Raw genomic sequence first — 24,395 nt, forward strand, 5'->3', positions numbered from 1 at the left:
CATCACCATCACTACCACCATCATCACCACCATCACCACCACCATCACTAACACCATCATCACCATCACCATCACCACCACCATCATCATTACCAAAAACATCCTGCCAGTCTCTGGGTTTTGCACATGCTGTCTCATGTATTCCCCATGACACTTCTGGCAAGTATTTTCTTCATTGAGGACACAAGGAGGCTAAACAGATTCCCCAAGGCCTACAGCTACTGAGTGATGAGCCTGGGGTCAAACCACAGCCATCTCCTTCAGTTTTGGGCTGCAGCTGGGTGAGATGCCACAAAGTCAATGATTCTGAGGCTTTGACTCCATCCTAACCCCAGGGAGTTGAATGTGATGTCAAACGCCCAGGGTAAACCCCTTGCCTTAGGGTGCAGGAAAGTGAGACAAACAGAGACACGTGCCAACAGTGCTGCCTTCCCTTCCCTGGGAGGGTTTTAAAAGAAACGAGAAAGCTCAAAGAGCATCACTGGTGAGTCAGACACTGCTGTGGCTCCTCAGCACCTCCCCCAGCCCGTCCTCTTGTTCCTCAGGACCTCTGCCAGGTGTACTGGCTTCAGCCACCTGTCCCCATACTCCAGACTTGCTCACCCAATGGCTTTTTGACCTCTACACTTGGGCGGCTCATGCTTCAAACCAGGCCATCCCAGACCTCTTGTCTTCTCTTCTCCCCTCCAGCAGTGGCCTGGTCATGCAGGTGCTGGAGCTGAAACTAGGTGGATCGCCTCCTCCGTTCCTTGGCACCGCGGACCTCCCGTCACCAGAAGCTTTATGAACGTGGGAACGTGAGTGCTTGCATTGCTATCATCTGTTCACAAGTTACAGGACAAGCTGCTGAGGACAGGGACACCTGGCACTGTGTGGGTGGCACTGCAGAACTGGTAAAGGGGGCCTGACAGCAACGCCCAAAGGAATGGAACTGAGGCTGGCCCTGAGAACCAGTGCTGTCAGGAGAAAGAATTTGCTTGAAACCCTCCAAGCACTGGCAAACCAGGGTCGGACAAATGAGCGTGTGAGGTCCAGGAGGGGAGGTGGTTGAGGAAGAGCATGGGGACCTGGAGTGACAGGATGGGGCTGGTAGATCCCAACAGAGCTGAGGGAGGATGGTAATGGTGGAAAGCCAAGGGGTTGGTGTGCCTGTCGAGCCTCAGTCTGCACAGGCAGAGACCAGGCCTGAGGATAATGGGACCCAGAGGCTTCAGAGTCACCTCCCAGAGACAGAAACACAGTGGAGATCAGCTCTGGGGAGGTGGAGGGTGGCAGAGGCTCTGGGTCTGCCTGGGAGAAGCACAGCACTAGCCGAAAGAGCATGAGGCCCAGGAAGATCCAGTGCAGGGGAACCGCACATCCTGCTCAGCACTGCAAAGTGGCTCTGAGACTGACAGTAAGGACAGTGGACGTCTGGTGGTGAGCACAGCACTTCTGAGGCCCAGGACGGTGGTGCCTCTCACAGACGCACACATCCATGTACACAACACCAGCACACTTGGCTCCCACTCACAACTCCAAGACTAACTCCTCTCCAGAGAGCTAAAATTCCCACCTCCGTGTCAGGGCCCACAGTGGGCGGTCTGAAGAAAACTTCTGAATGCCTTTTCTCTTGGGCTCTGCACACTTCACCTCATACATTTCCAGCTGGTCTTGCATGATGGAAAGGGAGTTTGGAGCCTTCTCAGAGCCCCAGTTCCCTCAGGTCGAAGTTACAGGCACCACCATCCACTTAGGAGCTCTGCCCCCAGCAGGAGGGGCCAGTATGGCAGGCTGTGCACTGCACAAAATGTACCCTGATGGAGGCGAGTAAAGACCAAATTCTTCCCCAGCTCTGAGTTCTGAGCCTGGCTGGTATGGGGGCCCTCTGTGGCCCAATGAGCACCTGTGTGCAGGTAAACATCACTGTTTCCTACACATCAGCCTTGGAAGAAAAAGGAAGAGTTCACCAAGTCAGCGAGTACACAGAAGGCACTTGGCATCATCAGTCATCAGGGCAGAGCAAACCAAAGCCATAATGAGGCACCACTGCACACCTGTTAGGCCCTGCGCACCACTAGGAGGTGTGGGGGCAGGCGGGAGAATGAAGCATCCACTGTGGAGAAGCGTGGCAGCTCCTCAAGAAATTAAGCAGAGCTTCCATCTGACCAGCAATTCCGTCTCTTCGGAATTTCTGTACTGGAAAGAACTTGTACACGAATGTTCACTGCAGTACAGTCACAGAGGCACAGGAGGAGAAAATGAAATAAACTTCCATCTACGGGTGAACGGATAAACAAAATATGGCAACCCCACACGATGGCAGACTATTCAGCCGTGAAAAATAAGGCACTTGTGATGCACGTGACAAACATGCATGAGCCCTGAAAATGTCATGCCGAGAAGCCAGTCGTGAATATGATTTCATTTCTGTGAAATGTGCTGGGGATGGTGTTTCACACCTGTAATCCCAGCCGTCTGGGAGGCGGTAAACCCATCGAGTCAGACAGCAGATTTATGGGTGAGGGCGAGTCTTCTGGGGTAAAGAAAACGTTTGCAGCTAGATAGTGATGATGGTTGCCCACCCTGTACTACAACGTACTAAATTACAGCACATTACACACTGTCTTTTTTTTTTTTTGGTTGGACTGGGATTTGAACTCAGGGCCTCATGCTTAGGAGGCAGGTGCTCTACCACTTGAGTCAGCTTGCCAGCCCCAGATTATACACTTTAAAATGGTTAAAACTGAAAACTTTATATATATTGTGTGTATTTCACCACAACGAAAAGGAAAAAAGGACACGAAATCAAAATTAAGATCTGCACCAAACCAGGCTGGAGGTGCAGCTCAGCGGCAGATTGCTGCCACAAGGGCCCAGGTTCAATTCCCAGCACCACAGACGATTCCACCAAACTCTTTATCCTCCGACCTTAACGTCTACGCCAGAAGCCATTGGTGTGGCTTGCGTGGAGCCGGTCAGACTCGGTGCTTCCCACAGAGCCGTGTGCAGAGCCAGCTGAGCCCAGCTGGGGCCGTGTGGGACACACTGGGGACAGTCTCTCTGGCACCTCTCTGATCCACCCTGATCAGCTCAACTCCAGGACGTCACCCCAGTGGGGGTGACGTCATCAGACTCCACTCTTCCGATTCTACACAGACTCCGTAAGTGGAAGCCTAGGACTCAGAGTACTGATTCACTTCACTCACATCACAGCAAAATGTCCCTTGACACGGCATCCTGAGCGACATGGGGACACCCACCTCGTCATCGTGAACCAGCTCCTTCTTCACCACCTTCATGGCGTAAATCTGGTCGTTCTTCTTCAACCGCACCAGGAGGACCTTGGCGTAGCTCCCGCGTCCGATGACTCTGATGAGGTCGAAGTCCTGCAGCCCGAGCCCCTGAGAGATTTTGATTCCATCGACGCCATCAATAACAGGCTTAAGGTCCTGGGGATATGAAGGGGACAGAATATAGATGTCTACTGGATGCTGAGAACAGTGCCCCTCCATGCCGAGGGCCCCATGGCTCACAGAGCCTGGACTCAAATCCTAACACACCCCTCACTTCCACCTAACTCAGGACCAAGAAAGGAAGAACCAGGCTGAAGATGGGGGCAAGAAGCATAGGCAGTGCCTCTGTGAGAGAGGTGGGATGCCCAGGGAGAGCCCACCAGGTCAGGCTGGAAACATGGCCCCAGGGTCATCTGAGTGGGACCCAGAGCCACTTATCCCAGGGTTTCCCTCAAGGGATTATAAAGTGTGATTAGCCAATGCCTGCTGAGATCGGCCAAGCCACCAAGCAAGTGACAGAGATCTGGGGGAAGAGAAATAGGTGCTCCTGCCAGGAGCCAGGAGTGGTCATCCTGCAGGACATTTCTGGCCAGGACATCTGTGGTGCAGGAAGGAGCTGACTTGGGGGCTGCCCAGTGAAGGAAATGGATTCAGCTGTTCAAGGGCTCCCAGCTTGCTCCAGGCAGACTGGCCAAGCAGAAAACACAAGGCCCAAGGGATGTGCGCCAGTCTCTTTGGGAAAGGCATGGACCTGCTCTCCTGAGGATGTGTGTGGGTCACTTTGAGAAAGGTATGGATATGCTCTAAGAGGGTTCTGAGCAGAGGCTGGAGATGCAGCATGGACACTAGAGACCAATCACCCAAGCTGGCCACAAATTTGAGGCCACATGGAGCTTGCTGGTCAGTGTTTAGGAAAGGGTTCAGGAGCTGCATAGGGCTTGCCTAGCCAGGGAGGCCAAAGAAGTCAACAAGTGAAGGAGTTTGGGCAGAAAAATATGACAAAAATTGTAGCTCAAAGTCAGCTCCTAGCTCTGCTCTGATCAGGACATGAGCCCCAGACAGCCTGTGGGGCAATGGCCTCTAGGGGTTCGCAAAGGATGCAAAGGATGCACCTGTTTTGGGTTTTTTTTTGTTTTTGTTTTTTGCAGTACTGGAGTTTGAACTCAGGGCCTTCACCCTGAGCCACTCCACCAGCCCTTTTTTTGTGAAGGGTTTTTTCGAGATAAGATCTCACAAACTATTTGCCCAAGCTGGCTTCAAACTGATCCTCCTGATTTTTGCCTCCTGAGTAGCTAGGATTACAGGCATGAGCCACTGGCACCTGGCTTTTGTTTTCGGTGGGACTGGGGTTTGAACTCAGGGCTTCACATTTGCAAAGCAGGTGCCCTACTGCTTGAGCCACACTTCCAGTCCAAATGAGGAAGTTTTTTTTTTGTTTTTTTTTTTTTTCCTTAAGCAGCACTGGGGTTGTTTGAATTCAGGGTCTCACACTTGCTAGGCAGGTGCTCTTACCACTGGAGACATTCCACCAGCCCCAAAGGATACACCTGAAGCAAGACCCAAGAATGAGGACCTGCTCCTGAACGCCCACAAAACCACAGCCCCCTCTAAGCTGAGCAACAGCTCCCTATCATACCAAACTACCCCAGAAGTGAGCAAGCAGAGCTTTAAAGAGGAGACTGGAAATGTCAATGAGCTACTTCGCACACTCACCTCAGAATCATCCTTAATGCTGTCATGCTTCCGGGCTGAAGAAATGTAAGCGACTGGCAAGGGGGAAGAAAAGGATGTTATAGGTGTCACCAGAAACATGGCCCAAGAACACAGGGACCCCAGAGGCCCTTGCTTCTTCACAGGGATGCAGTGGCCTATGCCAAGGCAGCAGTGCTCAGGGCAAATCCATGCAATAGCCACAATGACCCCTAGTTTAGCTTCCTGGGCCCCATCCAGACTGGTTGACTCTGAACACAGAGCCTGGAAACCTGCATTGATGACAGGTTTCCCCCAGTAATTCACCTAGAAGTAACTACAGATGTTTCCAGACTTAGAATGTGGTCACATTCTGATAAACTCATCATAGGTTGAAGACACTGGGTTGAAAATGCATTTTGTACACCTGCCGTACCAAATGCCATAATGTAAAAGCGCAGAACACTTTTAGTAACCATCACTGAGGCAAAATCATCCAACACAAAGCCTATTTGTGATAGAATGCGGATTATCTCATGTACTCTGTTGGGTATATACTGAAGGGACGTATGGGTACCCTCTCACACTGTAATAATGCCGACTCGTAAGTAGAACCACTGTAAGCCTGGGACCACCTATAGTCATGACTTTGGTGTACAGCCTCTCAGTCTTGCCTAAAGAGTGTGCGCAGATGGATGGGGCTAGTGTGTGAGTTCATGGCTGGCTGGATGGCTGGGTGGACAAATGGATGGCTGTTGATTGGATGGATGGGTGGCTGATGAGCGGCTGGCTGGGTGAATGATGGATGGATGGATGAATGATGCCAGGATGGATGGACAGATAGGTGAATGGTGGATGGATGGATAAACGATGGTTGGATAGATGGATGATGGATGGATGGATAGGTGAATGATAGATGGATGAATGGATGGATGGGTGGTGGGAGGGCAGTTGTTTGTTGGGCATCTCTTTTGTGTGAGGGGTTATACTAAATGCTTCATGCTCTGTGGTCTCATTTCATCTTCCAAAGGCCCTGAAGGGGACAGAGTCGCTTTTATCAACTGGAAGTAAGAGCCCAGCGATGAGGAAGTTTGGAGCTGGGCCATCAGTCCAAATGGTATCTGACGTTTCTCTCTGAATGTTTCTTGCCATTAATAAAAAGTCCTCCTTCCCTTGTAATCTCCCCAGGCTCTAAGGACCATGAAGCTGCCACATGCTGGGTGCAGCAGCCCTGCTGACCTTCCCTGGAGGTCAGCTCTGTGCAGTGCCCAAGGTGTGGGAGGTTCCCCGCCTGGTGGCTGCCACACTGATCACTGTCTAGAAGTGACAGAGAGAGAGAGATCCTCACCCCAGGTTCCCATGGCAGCACTTCGTGGAGACATCATTGCCCAGTGGCCACCAGTAAAGCCACTACCTCACCCATTTCTGGTGGGTACTGAGGGGAGACCCCTCAGAGTACTAACCCCAGCACTGCAGGAAAGCAGCTACGCTTGCCCACATTGAGAGAAGGTGGGAGGGAGGTGAACAGAAGACATTCCAGGGCATGGAGGAGCCTGGGCCCTACCCAGCAGGAGAAAGGGCTACCTACTTCCATCAGTCGCCTCAGAAGGAAGGTCCACACCGTCGGTCTTGTCATCTACTGGAGGCTCTTGGGAAGGCATGACAGAATCCTGCCAGACAAATGGCAGTGGGTGTGATGAGGCAGCTTCAAGACTCCATGAGGACACAATGTAACATATGCATGGTAACATATTGTGTAAGTACAACTTCCAGGTTATTGTACTAAATATAAAACATAAACATTACTACTGCAGCTGTGGGCATCTCGGCCTGTGCTTTGCAGAACAGGTTTTTACAATGCATGCCCCACCCCCCCCACGCTGCATCGTGTACATATGGTTAAGCCATCAGACACCGAGCAGCCTGCTATGGGTGCCTGGGGTCCTGTGCAGGTGGTGGCATAATGGAAACAGCTCCTAGAGGGGACATTTAGGGTTTAAGCACTGGCCTCATTCAGCTCTAAGTGGCCATGTCTCTTATTTCCTTACTGTAGCATGGATCTATGGGGTCAAAGGGCATGTGCACCTTCATAGTTCTGGCTAGGGGCTGAAAGGACCCCTAGAAAGGCTGTGCCAACTCACCCCAGCACCAGGCTGTACCCTGTGCCCCTGCACTCTGGCAATATCGGGCTGAGACTTGGATCTGGACTCTGTTCTAATTTGGGAAGAAGTATGGGTGTGACCCTCCAGAGGCATCGCTCTTTCCCACACTGTAAGGAGATGCAGTGAGCCAACCCTCCCAGGCACTGTGGCCCGGATGGTGGTGGCAGACATCAACAGGGCGCAGAAGCATTTCACACCCAGCCCAGGTACCCACTGCATGGTTCAGAGACAAGGCAGGCCAGCTGGAAGCTCGAGTGATGGAAAAGTTGGTTAACGACGTCAGTGGACCAGGACTCTAAAGTGCAAATGTTCAGAAATGGTGGCAGGAGGGTGCTGTCCCCCATCTGCTGCTCAGAGCTCCCCAGAGTGGCAGGCAGACCCAGCTTCCACCTCTGGAACCCCAAGAGCCACTCCCTGACCAGGTAAAAGGAACACCACCCTCCCATCCCCACCTCGCAGAGGAGGCTGGAGGCTTCCTGAGGATGCCAGGGGTTTGTGGGGGCTGGGGATGAGGTGTTCTACCCCAGATATGGCCTAGGTCACCACTCTGCAGCACACAGGGACCCTCTTCTTGTCTGGTTGGAGACAGGGACAGTATCATGGCACCCCTCAACAGACAAGGACTGAGGGTCACCACATTCAGCTTGGACAACAGGCTGGAGCTGGTCCCCTGCCCAGGCCCCATCCCCAGGGCCCTGACTCACCATATGCCTCCTGCAGGTCAGCGGGACGAGGGCGTGGCAGCGTTTATGGACCAGCAGCTTGCAGTTGATGCACCTGTAGCCCTGCCTCGCGAGACCCCATATCCTTTCGCTGCACTGGCCACAGTACGCTCTCTGAAGACGGACAGCAGCTGTCAGGCCGGTGCCGGCTCTCCCAGAAGCCCATGCCACACTAAGGACCCAGTTAGAGCTGAGGCGGACGCGCTTCTGCCGTTTCTTTCAGAAGACAGTATTGGCTAGGGCAAGAGGGGGCCTGGTGCCTCCTCATCTCCAGGCTCACCCTAGCTCCATGGTTCCCTCTTAGGCTCATCCCAAGGCTGGAAGAGGCCTGGAGCCCCGCTCTGCATGAGAGGCAGACGTGATGGGACCCTGACTCAGGTAAGATCCCCCTGCTTGCAGGGGCCGGGGGCTCTGGTTTTGTTTAGGTCACACAGCCCACTGGACTCTCCTCCAAATCCAAACCGACTACCTCCTTCTTCCAGAAGGTAACCACTGACATTCCACTTGTGACAACTGACCTGCTAGAGGGCAGTTTGTGATTATGTTAGTTCTTTTTTAATTCAATATTTTTCTCAAGGTTTTAAATGATTCTTGTTCCCATGCTTCACACTGATCTGGAATTGATAACTGCCAGCTTGTTTGCTGATGCTTCCCTGACTTTGGGTTTTACAAGATGCACGAGAAAGAACTGTCCAGAACCTAATCATACACTCACAACCCAGGATCCAATGTCACCTTCCCAGTTATAGGGCGTCTGTCCCCACCAACAGGAACCTGGATCCCCACTTAGAACTGTCCGGGGTGTAACTCCCTGAGGTACTCCTGTCCCTTTTTATCACCCTTCACACGTTTCTTTCTTCTCAGAGTGCCTCAAATGACTTCTGAATTAAGAATACAAAGGAGCACAACAGGCTGAATGAATCCACATAGGGAAATAGACTGAACACTCAACACCTGCTCACGAGTCACCAGGTAGCAAGAAGCCAAATTCTCATTCAGGAAGAGCTGCACTCAGAAAGCCAGGGCCCCTGTCTTGGGCAGGGTCACATGACTAGCACCAAGGACAGTGTCCAGCACACAGTAGTGCCCAATAAAGGCGGACAGCACGCGCACGCACACGCGCACACGCACACACACACACACACACACACACACACATTCGTTTTAACTTTGGTACAAGGGGAAGAAAAAAAGAATTTATTCCAAGTCTTCATATGTTGCCTGAACTAACCCTCCCACAAGTGACTAGCAAGAACCCTGGGCCCTAGGGATGGCACGACACTGGGCTGAACAGGGTGGACTAGAGGACCCCACGCAGGACCTTTGGCCCAGGTCATACCTGAACTGAGGCATTGGAGTCTCAGCCTCGGGGTGGGGCAGGGGCAACTCTCAATGCAAGTGTTCAGACTTGGGGTAAGGAGTGCCAACAACTCAGACCCAAGTCCCTTCTCTTCCTCATCTACAGTCCAAGGACTCCAGTTACCATTTATGGAACTAGTTAATAAAAGACACATGTTTAATGTGCTTCCTTTTGTCTATGCCACCACTTAGCATTTTAACCTGTGACACTTGGAAAATATTTAGGGACAAATTTATGCTTCTAGGTGTCCTTTTCTTGGGGGACAGGGTCAGACCTGGACCACTGCTGACTGAGGGCAGACTGAATCTGCCGGCATGGATTGCAGAGATCACACTTCTTGAGGACGCTGTCAAGACTGCCAATGGCTCTTTATTTCAAATCTACAATTGAATTATTACCGCTTCAAGAAAACGTGCCATTAAAAAGTAAAGCTAAGCCTACTTCTACGTTTCTATCCTCAGAATTAATAAAACATACTGCCACAGTGTTCCTTGCTCGTATTTTCAATTAACTATTTCAATTTTTTAAAACATATTGAACACTTATATTCAACCAGGCTAGCCCTTCTCTCTGGGGTTTTTGCTGGCTCTTGCTCAGGACATCTGCTTTTTCCTGCTGTGTTTGTGGTTTCCTGCTATTCACTTATCTGGGGGAGCTCCCAGGCTGCCTTGGACGAACCGCATTTGCTTCTGCCAGCCACGTGGGGGCACTGCTGGGCTGGCGCACTGAGCGGGAGAAGGGTTCTAATTCTACAAGTACATTCAAGGCCCCGTTTCAGTTTTCAAATTCTCGTGAAGAGAATTCCTCCCTCCTGTTCCTTCCTGTACCCAGGCGGCTGCCTGGTTTCTCATCTGGCCACTGAGCCAATGGCTGAGTCATTTTATGTTAGTGGTAGAGTAGGGATGGGTGTCATGCTAGCCTCCAAATCTGTTCTTCCCAAAGACTCAATTATCTCCAATTTTCTAGTTTAGGTGTAGGCAAACCACAACTGTAAGTCAAACCCAGCCCATTACCTGTTTTTGTACGTGAAGTTTTACTGGAACACAGACACACCCACAGTCATACACAGCCTGCAGCTGCTTTTGGGTCACAATGGTGGCACTGACTAGCAGCAACATAGGCATAAGGCCTGAAAAACTGCAAATATTAGCGTTGGTCCTTTGTAGGAAATGCTTGCTAACTGTTTGGACCAAAGAGTTTAGAGAAACCCTTGATGGGTCCACCTGGGTGGCATCTTTTCCTTCCCCAAGATTATTTTTAGCCTGGGACCCCAGTAAGCATGAGTCCTTTCTGTCCACCAGAATAAAGGCTAAAGCCCTCTGACTGTCCACCCAGCCAGCCCTGCAGCACTAGGGGCCCATGTGCACCAGCTGGGGGCTGTGTGGCTGCCACAGGAGGGGGACCACCAAACTTCTGTGGTTCAGGTCCTGAGGGTGGGTGGCTTGCTATAGCCTTCCTGCAAAAATGGCACAGAGCTGACCTTCACTTGCAAACTTTTGGTGGTGGATTCTTTCTTTGGACAGAGGCAGGACAGGGACATCCTACAGTCACTGCTCTCCATCTCCTAGGCACTTTCCAAAAGGCAGAGTCCACATGCGCACTCTGCCCCAGGCTGCTGGACCTTCTGCAGTTCATGCAGAAACACTGGGCAATGACTGCTGTCAACATCCTTGACACTGACAGGGCAAGCACCCTGCATCTTTGATTCCCTGTGGGAGTCCAGATGTTTACATTTGTAAGCAATAACATTCTTACTTTAACCACTCACATCCTTGCTCAGACCTAGCATTGACCAAAAAGCTGATCTGCAGGAGCTACTTAATACTAAACATATGCATTGCTTGGATCTCTTATATCCTTCTAGGTTTTAGCTGCTATAAAATTTTTTCCTACATTTAATTTTCTTGGAAATTACAGAAATCTGAATTGTCTAGGGGGCTGTCTAAAGACCCCTTTGGTCCCCACTGCCCGATTTTCTCTGGAGACCTGCATAACTTCTAGTTTTCAATTTTCTTAACCTCAACCCACCTGCAACTCGCTGGGATGTGAGCAAAAGAGCCTTGGTTCCTCCCCTACCCCCTTCCTAGCCAATATTAACCAGTTGACTTATCATGATTGACAAGATGATTCTTCCTCCATTATTGGAAATGCTTGGCTGGGGTCCCAAGGCAGGCTCTGTCCAGTGAGTTCTGCCCACCGAATGGGCCTGCCTGCCCCCTCCACCTCACATGGCTGAGGACCACAGTGTCACTTGCGGGCTTGCTCCCTTTGACTCTCAGAGCGAAATCTTTTCATTCTGGAAGCCAAAGGGAAGACACAGTGCAACACAGGTCCAAGCTTCAGGGGCTGACACCCACTCACGTTGGTCCCTGGCTCACCAATAAAAAACATGGGAATTACCTCCCACGTTTACCTTCCCATAAAGGGGAAAGGCGTTCTTTCCCCTTTATATCCTGCCCATAGAGCAGGATTCCCATAGAGCCAAGCATGCAGTTCTTGAAGGTCCTTCTTTCAGTGAAAAGTGGGGGTGATCCAAGAAGTACTATACACACATAAAAGGCTGGTGCACAGATAACTTGACATGCGGGAAACAAGATTTAGACCCCAAGGACAACTTGGTAGGAAATCCAAAACGGTGATGCCTGCACGTATCCATGTACTGCAGCTTTCCCTGATACCTGAACAACCAAGTCTTGAGTCTGGATTGGCTCCCTTCTTGACCTGTACCTGGCCTGTGGCAGAGGGGCTATCCCCCACCCTGCCAGCAGGTTCTCCCTCCATCATCCAGGGAAAAGAAAAGCCTGTGCTCACTGATTTGGGAAGGGAAGCTGAGACTCAAGGTCTGTACCTGGACCAATTTACAAAACAGATTTTTCTCCTAAAAACTGAACAAGAGGTCCCTGGTGCTGTGCAGGCTGTGGCTTGTCTTACCAGTGAGGGAACAGACTTTGGGGCGAGTCAGTCAGCCAGAGTGAAGGGAACAGCAAGATCAGGATAGGGCTTCTAGAATCCTGTCTGATTCTCTGATGGGTGAAACTCCTGCTCTGGCCAGCACCAAGCCAGTACCAGGTTCACTGGGAGGGAAGCTGCCTGGCTGCTAGGCTGAGTGTCTGTTTCAGAAACAAACAAGTATGTGGTGTGTGTAGCACGTATGTGTTTTGTGGTATGTGTGTGTCTGTCTAGTATGAAGTGTATCTGTGTAGTGTGTGTGATATGTGTGTGCTGCGTGTAGAATGTGTGTGGTGTTTGTGATGTGATATGTGTATGTAGGTTGTGTGTGTTATGTTGTATGTTGTGTGTGTTGCGTGGTGTGATATGTGTGTGAGTGTGTGTGGTGGGTGCCCCAAGGCTGGGGCGTTTCCATGTCACATTTTTAGCAGATGACTTTTATCCTGTCTGTCTGGTTGGCTCACTGCAAAATTCCATGTGCACACCCTGCTGGTCAGCCCAGGAATGCAACAAGTTTCCTCATTCCTGCCTGTGTGCCCTCTGCACTACCCCACAGCACAACTTGGCTCCCTTCCACCTTCTTCTGGGGGACAGCAGGCCTCTCCAAGGTAATATATTCTGCAGTTCCCCTCCTGCTCATCCTGGCTGCCAGAGTTCTGCTGGCTCCTAGAAGACACATCCCATTCCTTCCTGGTCCCACTGCAGCCCTCCAAATGACCTTCCTCCAAACACTGCTTGCAATAAAAGACAAACCGGTATTTAGCTAGGCCCAGATCACACCCGATGGGATGTCAGGTTGTGTCCATGCATGGGGGAACACAGAAAAGGGGCAGCTGGGATGGCCCCCAAACTTGGCTCCCCAACACCGTGTGGACCCTTCCACACCTGCTACATCCTGGGTGTCCCAGGCGTCTTCCATGGGCCACCCATCCAAGGTCATGTACTGAGACACTGCCCCCCCAGGAAGGCCTGGCCTCTTCAGACAACACTCACTGGCACCGGCCCAGGCCCCTCCTGGAGCCTGGTGACCTCCACCCTCCTCCTGGATCACTCAGGAGCTTCTCCTGCAGCCCCAGCCCTGCCTCATCAGCTCCTAGGGGGTGGGGGAGGGACGCCAGTGTGTTCTCCACAGACATGGAGCACACAGATGGCCCAGCAGGAACAAGTGACAACACAGAGCCACCCAGGAGGTCCAGAAGAGGCAGAGTCCACCGGGGTTATTTCAGAGGGAATTGGAGAAAGACCTAGTGCCGAGGTGGTTACAGCAGCAGGAGGGTGAAGGAACGAAGTGTCAGCAGTTTGCCCCTCTTGATGGGAGGCAGCCTCCATGTGGCTGTCACATGACCATAACACATGTCCCTTCAACCCTTGTAAACCCCGTGTCCCTTTCACCCTCCCCTCCATGCTGCATGATTAAGACATACGGAGAGGAGGCACCCTGCCCAAGGGGCAGCAGGTTGCAACTGACCCAGCCACAGAGCTGCCTTGGGTACGTTGTGATGGTCAGCTCGTTGCCTGTATCTGCCCAACATGGAGCTGTCTGCCTGGCATGGGGACAGATGGCAGAGAAAGTGCAGGGCTTGCTGGTCAGTGGCATATGAAGGACCAGGGGTCTCCATTCAGAGTCCTGCAGTGGGGATGGGCTCAGTGGCCACCCAGGCACCTGTCCTCACTGTGAAGGAGCCATGGCAGAGCCACAGCAGAACCGCAGAACCTCCCGGTCTCTTTGGCACCACAGAATGCAAAGTGCCATAAAGAGAGGCAGAGGAAACCAAACACAGTGTCCTCTGGGAAGGGCTGGCGGCATGGGGACAGGAGCCCAGTGTGGAGTTAGGGGGCTTCCTGGCATTTCTGGGGTTCCGGGAGACCCTTGCAGCCTATGGGAAGCACCATGTGCAGCTAAAGAACACACAGGCTGTGCCGTCTGAAGCATTCAGCAATCCCACGTCAGGATGCAAGCCTGCCAGGCCTCTCAGGTCCGTCAAGGATTATGTAACCAGGTCAGCGAAAGGACACTGGAGACACAGCCACATTCATCCAGGGGACAGGCCTGATGGGGAACTGGGGCTCAGAGCAGCCTTGAGCTCCTACAACAAGCATTTGCATAGCCTGTGGAGCTGCAGGCGCAGGCCGCCTCTTCACCATGTGCCCAAAGGAGCCCAGGGCAGTGCGGCAGGAAGCTACATCCCCGCTTCCTCTTACTTTGTGAAGCACAAAAAAGGCCCTGAGAGGGAGCAGGTCCTGAGGGCCACTCACCCTGTTAAAGCGCTTGGCTTGGAAGAGATGGCCGTTGGCACGGTACAGCTTCCTCCATCTTCTTGCTCCCTGGCGGTAGATGGACTCTAGAGGACAAGTGACAACGATGTCAAGAAGCAGCACCAGTGCCCAGAGCCCGGCTCCCTCATGCAGGGTGAGGACGGGGACAGACCATCTCCATCCAGGTGGCTAGAACTATGGCTGCTGTGACTGAAGGATGCCAGTGCTGAAATGACAGCTTCCCCAGGCAACGGTGGCTCCCCTTTGCCTCTCCTCACGATTTTCATGTTGTCATAGCCAAGGCTGCTGGAGGTGGCAGCCCAGGTGGGAGGGCGGCAATTGGATCAGGAGCCCCAGGCCTCAGCAGGGGGACAGGGCGTCTCTTAGGGCAGGCGGAGTCTAGCGGTGAGGATGGCCACTCCCCAACTAGATGGACTCGGTTCCAAGCCCTGCTATCCCTGCTTGTTTTCCTTCCCTCTGGGCAGCTCCACGAAAACCAGGCCCTTTCCCACCCAGGGACATGGTTCAAATAGGCTGTGGTATTTACATAAAACCACCCCAGCCACATTGGAGTCCACGGTCAGCCTAGAAGGCTGAGTATACCAGCATCACTTCAGTGACTCACCTGGTCTGCAGGCCTCAGGGCTCCTGCCTGGGGCCCTCTAACCTGACAAGTCTTAGGGCGAAGGAAAGCCAAACCCACCAACTTGAACTGCAAGTTACCAAAAACATCACTCGATCATTCATGGCAGAGGAGAGGCCACCTTTCCACCCCACCTCAAAAACACAAACCAAAGCTCTGACCACAACTGCTGTCTTATACTTCTCACTCCATGCGCCCCAAACCTTTGACTCACACATATGTGGAGACAAAGCCTTCAGAAACACCACATACAATGGGAAGCTTTGTGCTTTTATAAAATCCTGTAGCAAAAGCGACTTTCATGAGCCTAATGAAAGTGCCATGAATAGGCCAAGGTGGAAACTGTAACAGAATGTTTTTAAAACAAGCAAATTACCAGCTCTGGCTGGAAACTGCTGAAATCAGGTCACAACGATGACAAAACCTGCTTCTCTCCCTTTAAATGGAGATTCAGTGAGGAGCCAGGAAGTTGAGGTTCCTTTGGGAGCTGGGGAGAGACACAGGCCCCATAGATGGGGGCAGCTGGACTCACCCCAGTCCTTCTGTATGCTCTACTGTGACTTCTGATGCCCTCTAAGTGTGCCTTGGGGTTTGGTACAGGCTGAGTGTCACCTGGTGACTCTCAATGGTTGTAGCCTCAGATGAAACACCAGGACACCAGGAGGAGGGCACTGGCCTTTGTCCCTTTCGACTTCACCCACCTGTGGCTTCAGGCCTGGGAATCAGGGGAGGCATGTACCACTGGGGATGGCAGCCAGACCATCTGTTCCAGGCCCATGAGGAGTCCCCAGAGAGCCCCACATGCATCTGCCCGTGAGGACAGGGTACGTGCGTCCCACATCCTTGGGGAGCCTGGTGCAGTGCCATTCCCTGCTCCAATCGCTCATAGGCCTGAATGTGCTCCCACGTGCCACCCATGCCCCCTCATACCTGAAGAAGGACGGAGAAGGGCATGGAGCAACCAGGGGACACAGAGAGAGGGGTGTGAAACTGAGGTGGTTGAGCTGGCAAGATGGGGACAAACCAGGACTCACGATTTGGTTCCTACCCAGCACATCCCATAGAAGTCAACCCTTCAAGTTCAACTGCAGCCCCTACAATGAAGGAGCTCACGGACCCCCTGGCACAGGCTGAGGCTGTCAGGGAGCCCCTAGCAGGATGAACAAAGATGGAGAACCCCATGTGAGCCCCCAGGGTGTGGAACACAAAAGGGACAAGGAACCAGGATGGATAGTGAGAAAGTCAGGACTCCACTATGGGACTACACTGTGCCCCAAACACCCCAGTGTTATAGCCCTAGAGGGGCTATAATTGGAGACAGGGCTTCGGAGCAGGTACTAAGAGTGAACAGAGGACACAGGATGGGGCCCTGGATACAGGATTAGTGGCCTCACAAGAAAAGAGCACAGCATAGAAGTTTTCCCACTGAGTTTCCTATGTGCTACCTTGTTAGCAACTAGAGGCAACCCACTTTCAGTCTATTAAAAGTATATTCCTTTTCGAATAAATTTTACTATTACTTCTGTTATAAAGAAAAAAGAAAAAACTCAAGTCACAGATGTCTCTAATAGCTTCTTCATTGCTAACGAGATTTTACAACAGCCAGATAATTACAAATGTAACATTATACCATTTGCATGTAATTGAGTGCAGCAGCGCTAACTCTTTCTTGGTTACTGTGTAAGTCTTATGTTCTTGATATGAAGGGCTGATAGGATGACTTCATTAAGCCCTTTTTTTAAAAGGGCTATCTTAAAGACAGAAATCAAAACTTCAGCTTTACAGGTAACCTTGATGTGTAGGGAGCCAATTGTAACATGTGACAAAACCTTAAATAAAATTGATTGACTTAAAAACAAAAAGAAGAGAGTAGAACTTGCTCTACACCATGTGAGGACATGTGAGAAGGCCATGTTAGGACCTCCAGCCTCACACTGTGAGAATACTAGCTTTTGTGGTATTTGAGACAACAGCCTGCATGGACTGAGATGCCTCACACCACACGCACATTTGGCTCTCCAGAAAATAAGGACTTGAGCATAAGCAGTGGAGAAGACTTTTTTCTTCTAGAAGAAAATGTAGGGAGAACAACCCAAGGGGAAACTCTAGGGGAAGGGGACACATCTGAGCAACCCAAGTGCAGGGCTACCACAGGACCTGGAGTGAGGACAAGCCACACACACACTAGGTGATCCATGCATTCAGGTGGCAAAGCTTAGCAGCTGTGATTTTGGCTAAAGGATGTCTACAGACCAACAAAAAAAAGTTAACAGGAATACAAACAAAAGAAAAGAACAGGCATTTCACACACAGCAGCCAATGAGGAGGACAGTCTCAACCTTGTAAGAAACTGGAGACATTTACAAGATCACCTGAGAGATCCTTTCACACACCAGGAATTGGCCAGACTAGTCTCCCATAGTCCCCCACACCATCGAGGATGGAGAGCATCTAGAATCGGTTGTGCTCCTGAAGAGGGGCTAAGCCAGCCCCAGAACTGGTTTGTAAAGAGGAATGTTTGCTCTCGTGGCCCAATAATTCCACCGCGCCTAGATTGAGATCTAAGATAAACTCATGTACGGGCTTAGAGAAGTATCCAAGAATGCTTAAAGCTGGGCATGGTGGTTCATGCCTGCAATCCCAGCACTTGGGAGATTGAGGTAGGAGGACTGAGAATTCCAGGCCAGCATAGGCTACACAGTGAGACCCTATCTCAAAAAACCAAAAGACATGTTTCAAAATACCAAGGTCTATAGAGGAGAGAAGAGATAAACAACAGATGTGTGGGTATTCAATAGACATCGGTCGTCTCCGCTGTGTGCAATGACTCAGTCATATCTTCCAAACATCAAAAGTCAAATCATAGCCAGGCATTGGTGGCTCACAACCTATAATCCTAGCTACTTGGGAAGCTGAGATCGGAAGGATCACAGTTTGAGGCCAGCCTGGGGAAACAGTTTGTAAGACCCCCATCTCAACCAATAGCTGAAGACAGTGGTACCTATCTACCATCCCAAGCTACTCAGGAGACTGAGATCAGTAGGACTTCAGTTCCAGGTTAGAGGGGAAAGAAAAAAGGTCCTGAGACCCCCATCTGAACAATAACAACAAAAAATCTGGGCATGGTAGTTGGCACCTGTCATTCCAACCGTGGCAGTTAAGTGTAAAACAGGAGGATTACAGTCCAGGCCAGCCTGAGAAAAAAGCAAGACCCTATCTCCAAAATAACCAGAGCAAAAAGGACTGAAGGAACGGCTCAAGCAGTACAGTGTCTGTCTAGCAATGAATACAGCCTCACAAGGGTCAGGCTGGGCTGGCCTGGACAGTGACCCTTCTATTTATGCTTCCCATGTAGCTGTAATGACAGGTGAGCCACCACACCCAGTTTTTATTGGTTGGGATGGGGTTTTGTGAACTGTTTGCCTGGGCTGGCCTTAAGCTTTGATCCTCCCAGTCTCCGCCTCCTGAGTAGCTGGGCCACCTAATTTATGGATGGCCTTTACAGATTCTGCTACAGTTTAGGCATGTCCTCCAAAAGTTTAAGTGGGTTGGAAACTCAATCAGATGAGATGAGGTCAGCCCTACTCCTCCACCCCCCTGCAATGACATTAGTAACTTTACAATGGAAGAGAGCCTCAGCTAGTACACTTGCTGTCTCCCCTGTGCCACTCGCTCTCCACCTCGGACAAGGTCCACACCAGGTGCCGGCACCACAACTCTAGACTTCCATCCTCTAGAATGGTGAAAAGTAAATCCCTGCTTTTTATAAAGTACCCAGTCTCAGGCACTCTGTTGTAGTAATGCAAAATGGACTAAGATTCACTTCGAACTTTATTTGGGGAGAGGAGGAAAAGGTGCTGAATTTGGTTTCAAACAAAGTTTATCAGATGTTTAAACAGAAACAGGAGTTCAGAGTCTGCAAAGAAACCCCTGCTCTCTGCAAGAAGCAAGCAGTGTCTTCTGCTCTTCCTCCACTCAGGATTCAGGACTCAGGTCAGGGTGGGTGGAAACTCAGGCACAATACAACCTTCCCCTCTCCAGAAAGCAAAGCTGCGAATGTGAGAGGAAAATGAAGAGAAGTAGGGTCAAAGTGAGCAAAGGCCGTGCAGGGAATGGGGCACATCCCATCTACTGAGGTTGGTAAGAAGGACCAACCCTGGTCCTCCTCTGGGAAAGGCTTGGTGTGCTGTGGAACTGTCCTGTTGGGTGGGAGTATGACCTTGTTATTGTCTTTATTGGGAACCAAGAGTGGTTTAAGGAAATGCACATGGGTGCCAAGTTGACAAGCGGTGGACCTGTTAGGCTCATGTGTCCATTTGGCTGGGCTATAATGCCAACTATTTGGCCAAACATTCTTCTGGATGTTTCCGTGAGGGTGCGTATGGGTGAGATTGACATTGAAATCCATGGACTTTGAGTCCACGGATTCCTCCCTACGGTGGGTGGGCTTCATCTAGTCAGAGCAAGAGGGAGTTTGGCAGTCCATGGCTTTGGACTTCACCTGCAGCATGGCTCCTTCCCAGGACCCCAGCCTGCCACCACACCCTGCAGAATTTGGAGGGAGCCGAGGCCTTACAGTGGGTCTGTTTCGCTCATCCACTTCCTTTTGGTTTTTCTCTGGTGTACCACGACTAAGACAAGGCCTCCAGGGGAGCCTGGGCGGCACAGGGTTTCCCATTTTCCTTCCTTCCTGCCTAGAAATGCAGAAGGCCTCAGGAAGGTAGCGCCCAGCAGGGCTGCATCACCCTAGGTGAAAGCGAGGAAGCCCTCAGGTGTCCGACTCACCTGGAGAGCAGCACCTGAGTGAGTCCCAGGAACCACAGTGACAGCCAGGCACCCTTCCCTTTAAAAACACATATCTTAAAATACCTTTGCTGCATTTTTATCTTGGAATAATTTAGTCATTTATATTAGTTAGTAGGGACAGTTCCCATGCAACCTGCCCGGTGCCCCTCCCTGTGATGACCTCTTGCCACTGCCTCACCTGTCCAGGCTGAGATTAAGATCAGTGTCTGCCCTCTTATCAGTTCAGCGTGAGTCAGGGCCCCCCAAGTTCCTTTAATAAACTATTTTTAGAACAGTGTTTGCCTGTGGGAACCCCACAACAACCACAGATTCCCGCAAACCCCCTCCCCCAGTTCCATCTTCCTGTTTCCCTTAGGATACCACCTGAGTCAGAACTTACAGGGACTTCCTGCAAACTGGAGTCCACACCATGAGTTTCCTCAGTTTCATTTAACAGTCTTGTTCCTCCCAGGATCCACTGGGGGCCCAGCTGTCACATGGCTGTCCTGTCTTTCTGGGATACTCTCTCCTAGGGCAGCTTCTCGGTCCTGTTTTCAATGACCTTGCTGGTGTGGAGGAGGCTGGCCAGCACCTGTGGGGCACCCATCAACTGGGGTTTGCTGTGGTTTCTTTTGGGATTGTGACCTCCTCAGCTTCTGAGCATCTTCCTTATAAACTTGTGTTCCTACAATGGTCACACTGCCCCAACAGAACAATCCACTTGGAGGTTCCCTCAGTGCAGGGTGCCCTGGACACAGCCAGGCTTTCAGGGCTTACAGGCTGAGGTGCTAGAGACCTTGGTGAACCAGCAGCTCCCATCCCATGCAAGCCAGCTACACTTTCAGAATTCAGGACTTGCCTAGAGGGTGACAGCCGTTTCTGACCTCAGAGACAGTCAGCACTGGGGACAGAGGGCACATGTATGCTGAGCTTCCTGGGGATAGCTTTGGACCCACTGCCACTAGTGAGGGGGGCTGTGAACCCTTCTGGTCAATCCCTTCTCAATGGAGAGGGATCCCCAGGCTAGCTGGAAGGACCTCTGGTCTGGACACAGCCCAGCTGCACTCTGCCAATGCTCTGTGCACAGGTCAAGGGGCCCCTGGGGTGGGCCAGACACTTGTCTTGGCCATGTGTGTCAGGGCTGAGCTTGGCTGGGGAGGAAGGGGCTCTGGAGTCAGAGTTGGCTCAAAGCCACGGGCCCACTGGGAGCTCAGCCTGTCACCTCCCCGGGTGCTGACGTGCAGTGAACGAGTCACAGAGAGCGTGTGGGCCGCTTTTCTTTTTCTTTCAGCCTCGACTCTGACAACCTCGAGGAGCTCTTTGCTTGTCTCTAAAATTCTATAATTAGGCTGGTCACAGGGATTTTAATGAGCTCCGTTTCCATGGCAACCTAGCATCTTGAGCACTCTGGCAAGGCAAGGAAAACACATTTTTAAAAGCTGAGTTCCGATCTACAGACTGTGAAACAAACCGATGCTTTCCTCCAGGTTGGGGACGAGCAAGGAGTGTCGGGTTTCCAGAAGTGGGTCCCATGGCACTGTTTGCTTGGCCACACAATGTAATAGGCCCAGAGCACAGCAGTGACACAGGATGGCCCTGCGGTGCCTGGGATGTGGCACATACTTCATAGAGACAGCCCGGTGACCTGTGTGGTGTCCCCAGCCAGGGCCCAGCCAAGCCAAGGAGCCAGGGAGGTGTCCTTGGGCAGCTGGTTGTCATCGAGGGCACTGCTACTTCCAGGCCAGGTTCTTCCTAGGCAGCGATTTCCACTGGATTCTAAGTCCCAGAAGGACAGGCCCACCTGTCCTTTTCCTCAGTACCTGGTTCCGTGTCAACTTGTCCCAGGAAGAACATGACATACCTCATAACATCTCACAGAGCTGAGATGTCCCAGAACTTCTGGAGGTCCAAGGCTAAGAACATAGCAATGGGGTCAGAGCAGGGGCCATGAGGGCTGTCTGGGCATCAGCCCACTCAGCAGGTGTCCAACCCTTCTGGGAGCCCAGCCAGGAGGCATATGACACCAACCTGCAGATCTAATGTTGCACCAAAGGCTCCAGGGCTACATCTAGCTGCCACGTCACCTTCTCAGCATAGGAGCTGGGGTTTGAAGTGCTATGTCCCACTCTGCCTGGGTTAGCCCGGGAAGCCATCAGTGGCCAGACCAATCTGGGCCTTCAACACTAGGACCCTGGCCATCTTGGGATGGCAGAGCATGGAGACAGCGTGACAAGACCCTCATGTGGGTTCACCATGGCTGGTGTTCTCATTGCTGTACTGCAGGGTCTGGTACTCTGTGAATGAGAACGGTTTATGCTTCTACACCCCTAGGTCGGGCCAGCCAGGGTGGACTCTGTCCCAGGTGCTGGGCCAGCAACCAAGGCTGGCTCGTGACCCCTCCCCCAGGCTAGGGCTTCCCCACTGCAGGCCTGTAATTCGAATTTCCAGTTTCTAACCACTGCTTTTTCCCACTGAAAATGTCACTTAAATAGGCCATATGTGGAAAGGTGAGTAAGGAGTGATACCATGATCACAGACACAGCCCGAAAAGCAGCACAGGAACCCTGGCTGGGGGACAGTGGCTGTGCAGGAGACTGCCAGCCACAACCCTGGCTTCCACAGAGGCTTCCACTGTTCCTCACAACCGTGCTGTGCTCAGGGAATGCCCCGTTGTGACCACAGCACCACAAAGGATGTCAATAAATGCACAGAAATGAAATGGCCAAGGCAGAGTTGGCCAACATGGGACAGCAACCTCTGTCCTCCACAGCCCCTACACTGGCCTGTGGATGCCAACCTTGGGGCATCCCGGTACATGGGGCAAGATGAAAAACAGCCAGAAGCCCCTGCTGTATAGGAGCTGAGGTCAAATAATAACAAATATAATGACCTGTGGAGAACTACAGAAAGAAACAGTCAGGTGCTAAGACAGACAGCGTCCCTGACATGATGCACCAACCTGGGGAGAGAGGGGCACAGTTGACCAGGTCACAGCCTGCAGGTGGGTCACCAGATGGCAGCCCCAGGTGGGGGAAGGGGAGAAAAAATAAACCATGAGTTGTGACAGCCAGGTGAGGGTGGGCAGGTTCATGTGGGCCAGTTTCCCTGTGCCTCAGGCTCCCTCTCAGGTGAGACACAGGAGCAGGCCACTTGCCAAGGCCATGCTTTTGCCTCTAAGTCCACCTTCACACCCACGGGTGCTCCTGCCCACCCTAGCCGGAGATTGCTCCTTTGGGGTCCACACCAATCTGAGAACAGCATTCCCAGTGATGTCATGAGCCTTTCAGGCCTAAGCTCAAGATGGTCTAGTCAGGCTGAAGGGGGGACTGCTGGTTGCTCTGACTGGTTGGGTATGGCAGAGGTGGCCAGAGTGGCCACACACTCAGGATGGACAAGGAGAAGGCGGGGTAAGCCTTGGCCACCCTCGGGGCACTGCCCACTTCTGGACACATTGTGGGGTACACTGCCCACTGCCTTAAGCCACAACAACCCATTGGTGGCATCTGTATCCACCCAAGGGGACACCAAAGCAACACAAAGACCCTTGTTGCCAGACTGAACCACTGTGGGGCAGACAGACAGAACCACCATGGGATGGACAGACTGAACAACTGTAGCCATCGTGCTGCAGGCTGGTTTTGAAGCCAAAATGTGTAAATATAAAATTATAAAACTGAGGAAAAGTCCCCCCTGCCAAGGAAACGGACACGGGACTTGGTGTGAGTGGGAACAGGAGCTGTATGGAGACACACCAGGTGGCAGGTCACACATTCTGGCCCCCTACAGCCCCACCTGCAGGAATACACCTGCCTGCAGATGCCCTCCACAGTGACCAAGTGGGCATCTTGGATGTGCTCTCTGAGGCTGTCACGGCAAAGACTGGGGGAAGCTGAGTTACCATCTGGGAGAACAGAGAAACAAATCTTGGAACGCCACTCCACTGTACGAGGGAAGGAAGGAAGGAAGAAACCCGAGGCTGGTGTTGGACAACCTGGCTGGCTCCTTCCAAGGAGAAATTCCTGCATAGATAGAGGCAGGGCCAGATCGCGTGGGCCCCCTGCTGGACATCCATGGCATGACATGGCTGCTGGAAGGACCCTGGGCAGCCCTGCCCTTGAAAATCTGCACTGTGTCTTCATCTAGGTTCGAGCCTGTTCAAATGATCGGGTTTACTCTCATAGGAAGAGGAATGGAAAACAGGCCAGCACCCACAGAGAAGGGATCAAGGGATCACGTCTCTCAGTCTTACGAAAAATGCTTAAGCAAAGAAAGGTCCTGGGAACAGTGTGAGGAGCTGCTCTGACCAGCGGCCAGCACAGAAGCCTGGGCCCAAGGTCCACTCATCAAAGGTCTCTTTGTCACCAAATACCATCATAAAGGTTGTGACTGTTCAGTACTTTACAATATTCAGCTGTTAACAATAGTTGTGATTACAAGGAGACCCATTTGTTGTGATATGCGTTAAGTTTTTAGAAATGGCTTACCAGCGTTTTCACATTTCCTATGAAAAAGCGTACATCAACCTCTAAGTAATCAGTTGCAAATAAATTCATA

At 51.7% G+C, this 24,395-nt stretch overlaps 1 protein-coding gene across 4 annotated transcripts in view; it reads right to left on the minus strand.

Moving 5' to 3' along the window:
- Prkcz (protein kinase C zeta) overlaps window positions 1-24,395 on the minus strand; it is a 110,679-nt gene that overhangs the window by 25,624 nt on the left and 60,660 nt on the right. For all 4 annotated transcript variants that reach the window (XM_020171441.2, XM_020171440.2, XM_074081569.1 and 1 more), the window contains 5 exons: window positions 14,414-14,499; window positions 7,831-7,962; window positions 6,553-6,634; window positions 4,989-5,041; window positions 3,243-3,431 (listed from right to left, as the gene is read on the minus strand). In XM_020171441.2, coding sequence (XP_020027030.1) covers window positions 3,243-3,431; window positions 4,989-5,041; window positions 6,553-6,634; window positions 7,831-7,962; window positions 14,414-14,499 — 542 coding nt within the window. The remainder of the gene's footprint in view (window positions 1-3,242; window positions 3,432-4,988; window positions 5,042-6,552; window positions 6,635-7,830; window positions 7,963-14,413; window positions 14,500-24,395) is intronic.

Source organism: Castor canadensis, chromosome 7, assembly GCF_047511655.1.
Source record: "Castor canadensis chromosome 7, mCasCan1.hap1v2, whole genome shotgun sequence".
Classification (NCBI taxonomy): Eukaryota; Metazoa; Chordata; class Mammalia; order Rodentia; family Castoridae; genus Castor; species Castor canadensis.